This window comes from Macrosteles quadrilineatus, unplaced genomic scaffold (assembly GCF_028750875.1).
Source record: "Macrosteles quadrilineatus isolate MER2022 unplaced genomic scaffold, UCM_ALF_1.0 Scaffold_1__1_contigs__length_201487025, whole genome shotgun sequence".
Lineage (NCBI taxonomy): Eukaryota > Metazoa > Arthropoda > Insecta > Hemiptera > Cicadellidae > Macrosteles > Macrosteles quadrilineatus.
In genome coordinates this window covers 173,982,080-173,992,463 of record NW_026542594.1, presented here as the reverse complement: position 1 = coordinate 173,992,463, position 10,384 = coordinate 173,982,080, and the positions used below count along the sequence as shown (strand labels likewise).

Genomic DNA, 10,384 nt, shown 5'->3' with positions numbered 1-10,384 from the left:
TGGTTTAATTATCGCCCTGTATACAGATAATACTAAGTGAATTTCTAGCAAATGTAATTTATTGCTAGAACACATGCCTCGTAATGACAGTAACATATCAATCCAACTTATCTGTAAACTTGCAACATTACAACCATTTTCACATTAAGTTAAAAGTTCATTCCTTAGTAATAATGGAATGTCAGAGCTTACATCAATGACATTTTCAATTAATGGATGGGCTGAAAACTTCCCGAGTACAATTTTACATTAGAATTCAAACATGAAAACATGTCCTGAAAAACTTATTATTTGATTTGCCTAATACAATTTTAGTACTATTTTAGTATTTTAATTTTAGTATTTTAGTAATTTTAGTACAATTTTAGTACAGTCTTGCTAGTATATCAACAGCCCGGGGAACAAATGAGTATTTTATCTGTGAAAATTTTAATTATTTTGAAGAGGGCAGTCTGATGCTCTCAGGTGTGTTTAGGTGTGTAGGTGTGAATATAATTGTAAATACCAAAGTACTGTTATCACTAACGTTATATAGGTACCTACAACATTCTTTTGCCTATTGGAAATTATAACTCGAAAAAGCTGCTGGATACTTTATCATAATGGTTTTTATGTTATCAAATTTAAATTTGTGTTTACTCTCGAATCGTATTATATTAAAAATAAAATACGTGGTTTTGTGAAAACTTCCGTACTGTATAATTTAGATTTTTTCAATTAATTTGTTTCTATTAAACACAGAGTAGATACTAAATTACTTTTCTACTCACTGAAAATCACCTCTAAGACTCATCATCAAACCAATTAACAGGGTTGCTTTCCAGCTTCTCAAGTTTAAAGCAAACTTGTGATTACGAAACTCGATTTAACTTTTACATGTTGACGGATAAGGCCATGTCAGCAGCAGATTACATTGTTGGATTTAAGTGTAAATTACTTTTTAAACAGCTCTATGTAAATCAAGCTGGTATTTTACTCAACTGGACAGTTCGATGAAAATACATTAATTGTTTAAATATTTTTTTTTTTATTGTATGGTTATCACCAGCTAGATGTAATAAAAACTATGAGCTAAACTTCAGAGAAGAGCAATATCGACTCTACCAAAGTAATGATGGCTAAGTCTATATTGGGTTTCAACAACACGTTAGCAAACTTTTGATCCCTTTGGCCCCGGGTACGATACGAGCGGCGAGCGGCGAGCGGTGAGCGGCGAGCGGCATGAGCGGCGCCGCTCTGACATCGGGTCTCATTTGGTTGCGTGTAAATTTGTTGAGGGTGGCCACCATCGATGTATATAAAACTAACATGTCGATGGTGGCCACGATACGTCTGAGCGGCGAGGGGCGGTGAGCGGCACCGCTTAGTGCCGCTCATGGTTCCAAGTCAAAACCGATTCTCGCGAATACGCCGCTCGCCGCTCAGGTGAATCATGCTTCAGTTCGGCCTAAAACGACAGGGAAACAACAAACAATTTCAACAAATTCAACAACAAATTCAATTTTGCAAACATGCGATACGAGTCGATACGTGAGGTGCAGTCCAGGTAATGTTTGTGGAATGACCAGCAAGGAAGTTTCAAAACACTTCAGTCACCAGAAAAGTATGGGGAAAAATTAGGGTTAAGGTTTTTCTAAAAACTAAGTTTTTCTTTAAAGGTAAACAATTGTCAGATAGCAACCAAAGTTGCAATACGTCTTGCAGGTAAGCAAAGTTTACCATTTTATACTAAACTAACTCATAAACTTGGGAAACTTGATTATCGTTATAAATGTGCCGCTTGTATCGTAGCCACCACCGCCGCTCAGGTTGCCGCTCACCGCTCGCCGCTCGTATCGTACCCGAGGCCTTTATATTTTACACAGTATACCTTGCTGGATTGTTTCCCTAGGAATTTGGAAGATAGAGCCACAATATTAAGCACCGAAGCATTTTTGTTTGAAATAACAAAATATCATTAGTAAATACCTATCTAATAACATCCATTATGTTGTTCTATTATTTTGTCTTTTTCAAAGTCAAATTGTTGTTATAATTAACGGCTTTTGGACCAGTACTAAGCTTTTATTTGAACGAAAGTAGGTTACACGAATAGTCTGGGCTGATTTACTTCAACATTATATACAGGGTGGAAAACAGTCCCGGGACAGTTAAATATTTCAACAACCTAAGATGTAATAAAAACCAAAAAGATGCATGGTTATTGTCACAGATTATACGATGGAGGTTAAATCTTGCTGAGACCATATAACAAAATTAGTGTCTAATAGTCACAATTCTCAGTGTGTTGAAACCCCATTCAAATTAAACATATTTCTGACAAGCATTCAAAGCATAAAACTTATTTATTTTGACATCTGGCTGAGAGAGATCAACATATTTGTTTCCTTTTTATTAGCCTATCCATATTTTCCTTGTTTAAAGTAACTAGTATCCACAGAAACCTTAACCTAACTTTTAAAAAGAGCTTTAGATTTGTTTTAGTTAGTGTCAAATATAAAAACACGTTCACTTTTATTAAGGTCACTTTTATTTTGTAAAACACTTTCGAAAATCAAAATAAATTTATATTACACCATCCTTGGGGTGTAGCGTAAAAACGTCCCTTTGCAAACGGGTTATAAAAACTGTCAAACAATGTTACTTTTCCTGTTTTCAAACGGGACAAGCTTTTAAAAGCATTTAAAGGTAAAATAATTCCGTTCGCCAGCAGCTGTGGGACACATTAGCAGAGTTTATTTTTAGTAAAAACACAGTCCAGGAATAAATCCAAAGAATTGGAGACAAAAAAGTACTGGTATTTTCCGAAAATTTCAACTAAAAGCTGTCAAATTACTTTTACGAGTGATTTAAAAAGTTATAGTATTTAATTTGAAAATAGAAAGCATTATTATGAGTACAGTATTACAGGAAGAGGGGGAAAGTAGGATACAGTACTTACAGTACATCACAGGTTTTACATCAGTGCTTGGTTTTTATATAGAATAACAATGGCGTTCCTCTTATACCTTTAAAGTTTGATTCTTTGGATTAATTTTATTTACCTATCAGATAATCCCATACAATAATTCGTTGTTTTGAAGAATATCACATATATTGTAATCACATAATGGTTTTTTGCTTTATAGTTTCAATTAAAAAAACCCTATAAAACTCTTCTGTCACCATTCAAGAGGTGTATCATAAACAGACACATATATGTTTTAATACATTCACCATTTAAAGTCCAAGCAAAACCATTACAATATAGTTCATTCCTTATTGCTACTTAATAAAGAAAGCCACCCTTAAGAGAAAATGGAAGAAAAGTTAATAAATTAGTTACTTTAGGTGAGTTTTTACGGAAAGTTATTTTGAATAAGAGGACGCCACTTCTACTGAATTCGTTAACAAAACTCCGGAATTGAATAATTATTTCGTTTCAGTCAAACTTTTATTTACAGCTCTCCAAAACACTATTAACTTTCAAATTTCTAATCGAAACGTTTCCCATTATCCTTGAGAGCATTTTATAATTTTACCTGACTTTTCAGGAAAGGCTATTTAGACATATTAAGGTTTTTTTAACCCTAATTAATCATTTGAAGTGCAAAAAAATATATTCCCAAAAACTGGAAATAATTGTTCATCTTTTATTATAAAACAAATTGAAAGTGGGTGACTTTTAATTTTGTAACTGTGTAAGAAAGATGTTATCCTCAGTAAATTTATTTTTTATTTAATATTGTCGTAACTAAATGATCCAACCGAAATTATTATTAAGATACTAAACTTCAAAAGTTAAGTTTAATATAGCTTCACTTTAATTAGTACTATACTTAGTAAGAGCTGTATCTATTGATCGAAGGAAAAGAAGATTCAATAACCCAATACAGTCAATATCATTAAGTTAAGTGAATATTGAGAAAGTAGGCCAACAAAACAATAATGGACCTGGAATAGGAAACTTGGTGCGACCATAACTCTTTTTGTCTATGGTGATTTACCACATACAATGATCAAGAAAACAACCACAGTAAAAATATTATTCACCAGGATTGAGGAAACAACAAACCTAATTTTGAGAAAACTAATTTACTCCGTTAATTAGGTTAAACATTGACTTTGAATAGTAACGTTTGTACTCAATATACGTAGACCAAGTGTAGACAGTGATTGTTTGCTTGTTTTTGTTTTTATTACAGAAAACGGAATTAATAAAAGTAGTTACTTTCAGAGGGTGTAGAATTTTTTAATCTATAGTTAATAATTAGCTCTTTCAGTCTTGTATGCTGAGAAAATAGTATTTTTCAGCAATATCCATCGGTGACCAGATAAACTATTTTTCCTTGTAAAACTGGTTGCAATTTTAAAATATGATTTTAACGAATTTCGCAGTAGCGTGTCCATACTCAATGGACTCTTAAAATCAATGGCTTATTCAGGGGCCTTGCAGTTGCACATTTCACACCAGGGGATGCAAACTCTCAGTTTACAGTGATTTTCCAACTTAGACTGCTTAGATAGCCAAATAGCCAATCATAGCTCAGAACTAACAATACATTGGCCTGTAATAAGATACCTATGATTTAGCTACCGCTTTATTATAAAGCAATGGACAGTGATCAAGTTAAAGCTAATCGTGGCAGTTATAATCTTAACTCATAGTTCAGAAAGGATATACTTTTTGGTTGCCACTGTAATCCTTGGTCAATGAATACACAAACTATAGTTTGTGTATTCATTGCCTTGGTCGTCTGGATGTCGACCAGTTTCGACACTCAAGGTAACATTGTCCAGGCTTAAAACGTGTTGTCACTCCTAGGAGGTTATCATAAAGTCCTTAAAAAATGTATACGAGACACAAACAAACATTTTAACGAATAAATAACACAGTATGGCCATACAAGAACACTATCAAGGCGAGGGAAGCGAGTTCAGGTCGCCATCTAGACGACTAAGGATGGTTAACAGTGGCAACAAAAAGGTCTCTAACCTCTAGAATAATAATGTTAAGTAGTCCGGAAGGCAACACCTCAAAAATGAAGTCATAGTTTGAAGCACATCCTAGAAATAGCTTTCTGTCGTATGTGTTGGGTTGTACTAGCATAGGTACTCGAGAAAGTGAAGTTTTGGTTTTGTTTTTCTTGTGTACAATATTACAGCCATTTTTCCTAAATTTGATGATGGAAAACGAGACGAGGTTTGATGAAACAAGTTTCTATAAGCTTAAATAGGGGATCGAGTAAAAATAAAATATACAATAATCCTTCCATTTAATACAATGTACGAAACACATCAATATTGAGTATAGCAAGGATAACATGTAAAAAACTAAGGATTAAGGATGTCAAAACTAAAACCTTTCGCAGACGTTTGCGAGTAAGAAATTCACAATGTCCATGGTGAATGACGTCCCCTCGATGTAATTTATCTCAATAAAAAGAATCCCCTAATACTGTTAAATGCTGAGAATGTCTGCTGAACGGGGTCCTAAAATAACCTCATTTATTTCCAAGGATACTCGCCTAATTGAGCCATTTATCAGGGATTTGTTGTAAAGAAATGGCAAACTTGACTCCCATCATCTGTCAGTATTATATCATTAATGAACCTGAATCTTATCTATAAGCATTGACTGTATGTCAATGCTATCGTCAATGCTATAAGTGATTACATTCATACCACATGAGAAATCATTGCTAAACATTAATGATCAATACTACACATTATAACTATGGGATGTACCTAAAAAGAATTTAGGTGGATTGCACAGTTTAGTGAGTTATGTAAATAAGAACAACTAGTCATTATAAAATGTGTAATTGTGAAGATCCAACTTTTAGGAATAATTTCTATAAATAGAAAAACGCTAAATTACAGCTTAATATTTTTTTACACTCAACGGAAAACATTTTTATTGTTTTCAAGTAAATTTGAAACCTAGATATAATCTAATCTAATGAATAATACTAAATAAACATGAAAATAACGAAAATCCTCCAAAATAACGTAAAAATCGTATTTTATGAAAGAAAGGTTCAAACTGTTTTAAATAAAATTTAGTTCTTTTAATTAGTTTTCTAATCACAGTTAATGTTAGTTTCCTTATGAATCATAGTTACTTCCAACGCTTCTATAATAATGGTTCTAGACCAAAAATATTTGAAAGATTGTTGATACAGTACTATTTAATATAACTTTGCTAATAGATTTGAATAGCAAGCATAAAAACAAAGTTTTTTATGAAGCCTGAATAAAGAACAAGACTACTTGAAGCTGTTCCATGTTAATGATAAGTGAGAATTTAAACCTTAAGAGTAATACCTTCAAAATGCATTTTTAACTTACATGATACAATGCAACAGAAAAGCCATGCAATATTTAATTGATCCTTCTAATGGAGCCCCAGATCCTCAGCACTACGAAGTACATAATTTCCCACAATGCCATTATACTGAACCCATTGAACACTCCCAGAATTCCCGCACTGTACGCTATAAACTCTTCCATGCTGTTGATACTGTGACGAAGAGTTGTGGAGAACGTGTTGTATTTGTAGACTACCTTCAACCTGAAGTGGACGTCAGAGTGCTCGTTGACGTTTTTCTTCAAGCCATGTTCCTTTAGCTGAATGGTATAATCTAGGGACACACAGTCCGGCAGACAGTTGCAATGTCCACACCATACGCCGGTCAGACAGTCCCGATACTTGGGCTTACCACAGATATCTGTAGTGTTGAACCTAGGTTGGTTGAAAGTCACACACCCGCACTTCCTGATGGTGCAGTTCAATCTACACTCGAGTAGACAATTCTTTTGAGAGTAAAACCTGAATATTGATAGCCTTCTCTCGTGAGAAAACAAACAACCTTTAGTAGAAGGTTTGAGAGAGTGGAAGTTCTTTTCTGGGACGATTAGCTTAGGAATTGTAAGTATAATTACATCCTTACTGGTAGAAAACGCTTTGTAATCGAGGTTTCCTAAGGTGGGAATCGTTGCAGGGCTGTGGACGCTCAGTAGAAACTTTTCATCACTCCAGACAGTTCTTTTTTTTCTTTTATTACTTTTGATGAGCATTTTCAAGTGGAAGGATTTGTTTGTGTAGACCAGTTCGTTTCTACCTTCATCGCATTTGGGACTCAACACATCTTCAAGAATCCATTTACAACCACTCAGCTTGTCAACAATTGACTGGTTCACTATGTAATACACCACGTTGTCGTTTAAATTACTTTTGTAATGTAGACCATTATATGTTCTACAAACGAACTCATCATTCAGTAAAAAAGGAGGACTTGTATCGACAGTGGTACTTAAAAAGTCAACATACTCTCCAACATTGGTGTCATAAATTAGCGAATCCGTGGCAATGATTTTTCTAATTGTATCAAAAAAGGTGTTCTCATCTGCTGAAGGTATTCGCAGTGCTGTTGAACAATGCAGAATTTCCTGGTTGGGCAGGAACAAACAAGGACGAAATTAGGAAAATTGCAATTTCCTCTTCGTTGCAGAACATGGTTAAAAAATTAACGTTTTTGGAATAATTTTTGATTTTTGACAAACATTTTTTTCTAAGATCCACCTTTTCTGGGTAGTCAATGCTGAGAGAGAAACGGACACAATAAATGACAGCTGGAATTGGAACGTCACTTACATTCGTCAACGTGTTTGTGAGACTTTGAACTGTTGGAGAACTCTGCCAAGTGTTGTAGGCATTGTAGATGTAGTAATAACTCACAAGTAGAGCTGCAAGATGTACAAACCCCCATAGAAACTTGTGAAGCCAATGTAGTCTGCTTTCTGCCACGTAGTGGAGACCAGGGATGTTGAAAGTGCTAAGTTCCTCCAGCAATTTCGGTGCTCGAAAAGACTTTTTCTTGCTCTCTCTCTTGTTTACGGTACAAGATTTTAAAAGCACTATCTCTTTTTCTAACACTACAATTTTCTCCAAGCAAGATGTTTTGAACGAATCAACATTATCTTTTGTATCTTTCAATTCTTAATTTGCTGAAGATCTGACTTTCGGTCTGGTTCATAAGTCTCTTCTTTAGACATATTCAAATTTGTCTTGCTCAATGTTTATGTTAAAACAAAATGCTGTAGTAAGTGTAGCCTACCTTAGTAGGTATATATATTTAACTAGTATATATATTTAATAAAGAAATACATTAAATATCTCACTCATATAACTTTAGAACATTTTACCCAGTGCGACTTGAACAAAAACAATTTGAAAGTGAGGTAATAAACTGAAAACGTGATATTACAGGGGCGTTGTTTCACGGTCAAAGCTAATAATAATAGACTCGTGTGAAGCTCGTTGCATGGGTGTTTGCCTTTCGCGTTATGTCCAGTGTTAGTGTTCATTAGAGTTATGAATAATGTACCGTTTCTCTTCTGTGTTACGTTATATGTGGATTAGTTTGAGTTTAAGTGCACAAACGTATTTTTGTTATGAACCATAAGTGTACCAGCTTTCTAAAGGATTCATGAGTATTCACAGTTTATTTAGTATTGACGTAATACAGGTTGTTTGATAATATACAGTGTGTAAATTAAGTATGGAAACAAATCTGAATGTTTAAAACCGAAATATATAGAAATATTCAGTTTGTGGCATTGGTTGTTAACAAAGGTTTCGCAATCTTTTAAATTAAAAATATATTTTAACCCCCCTAATTGGGTAGGGGTGGCTTATTTTTCAAATAACAACCCCTATTGTGTGATCCCTCATTTTGAAGGGTTTGTCAAGAGAAATACAATGACATAAACCCGAGGTCAATATCTCAGCTATAGCCAAAATGGCAGGTATTCCAAATTTGGACTTATGTGAAAAATCGCCCATTTCAAAAATTCAAAATTTGAAATGGCAAAGGAGATTGAATGGCTAGGGGTGATATGTACCTCGGGTTTGCGTCACAGTATTTATTTTGACAAACCGTTTAAAATGAGAGGTCACTCAATAGGAGCTGTTTTTTTTATGAAATTGTCACCCTCTAACCCCCCTTGGGGATTAACAAATATTGTTAATGTAAAATATCTTGTACAATTAACAATTAATGCCAAAACTGAATAATTCTGTAAAAAAACACAGATTTGTTTCGAAATTTGTGAAATTGGTGCTAATTGACATAAATCAAATTTTGGAATACCTGTCATTTTGGCTAGGGGTGAATATCTACCTGGAGCTTGTTTCATTGTATTCCTCTTGGCAAACCCTTTAAAATGAGGGGTCACTCAATAGGGGTTGCTATTTAAAAAAAAGTCATCCCCTATCCAACAAATGTTAGGGGGGCTAACACATTTTTTTTATGCAAAGTTCTGCGGAACCTTTGTTAACAATCAATTCCTTGAGCATAATATTTCTATATATTTCATTTTTTTATAAAGATTTGGTTCTATACTTAATTTACACAATGTATAATTATTGTACACCATAATTTTAAAGTATCAGATTATCAAATGTATGGTATGTACTCTTTATATTTTTTTTATCATAGTATTAATTGAACAAACAAATATATTGAGCCCTCTTAATGAACCAGCAGCCTCTTTAAGCGTTATTTGAAATTTAGCCTAAACTACTGACTTTACTAACTTTAGAATTTCCTTGGTAGAAAGTTAGCTTCATGTGTTTTCTAGTGTAAACTAAGTTTACTCTAGTTAACTGTGAAATGGATAAAGAGTAGGTTACATATGTACAATTTATATTTAATATTTACTCTTTATTTATTGTTAACATAACTGTATATTAACCATCATTTTATTCTCCAGTAAGGCTCAGTAGGCGTCATGTAATTCCAAAACTTCCAAACCAGTGACTTCGTCTTCCAACCAAAGAAATTCTCATGACATCTAATGTTTGAACGAAGTGGGTTGGATACCACCGAAAACGAAGATTACGTTTAAAACAATGGTCTTCCCGCTTATTGTTCTGAGGTAACCTTTTTTCAACACCCTGTATAAATGAATGCCATAAAAATAATTTCACATTTCAAACACTGTAAAAATTTAACACTAAACTTGTTTTAGCTAGCTTTAATTTGACTTCTCCTTTTAAAATAGGAAAAGTAAAGCTTTTTGATAGTTTTTAAACTCGTTTCCTAATAAAAGTTTGTTTACCTATTGTCACCCGACAAAATGGGCTTCTTTGTACAGAAAGCTGTTAATTGCTGCATTTACTTACTTTTCCGCACACGTTTTACTTGGTCGCACAGTTTTTATTTTGTTTCACACCAGTATTCCAACCAAACAACACAAAACAGCGAGCTTTTATTATGCACGTAATCCGTGTTCGCTTGGACATAAACTGGCAAGACTTTTAAGTTAGGCCTATTACGAATACGATCAGCTGGTGCAGCGCTTCACATTTCGTTAAATGTTCGGATTTAACCCAACCTAA

At 33.8% G+C, this 10,384-nt stretch overlaps 1 protein-coding gene across 1 annotated transcript; it reads right to left on the bottom strand.

Moving 5' to 3' along the window:
- Positions 1–6,363: 6,363 nt before the first annotated feature.
- Positions 6,364–7,059, bottom strand: LOC129002663 (pickpocket protein 28-like). The gene has a single exon (XM_054430642.1). It carries the CDS (start codon positions 7,057–7,059, stop codon positions 6,364–6,366), a length of 696 nt encoding a protein of 231 aa, XP_054286617.1.
- Positions 7,060–10,384: the final 3,325 nt, after the last annotated feature.

Bases quoted from the DNA above. Each gene is read 5' to 3' on its own strand.
- LOC129002663 (XM_054430642.1), bottom strand. From the start codon at position 7,059: ATGCTCATCAAAAGTAATAAAAGAAAAAAAAGAACTGTCTGGAGTGAT.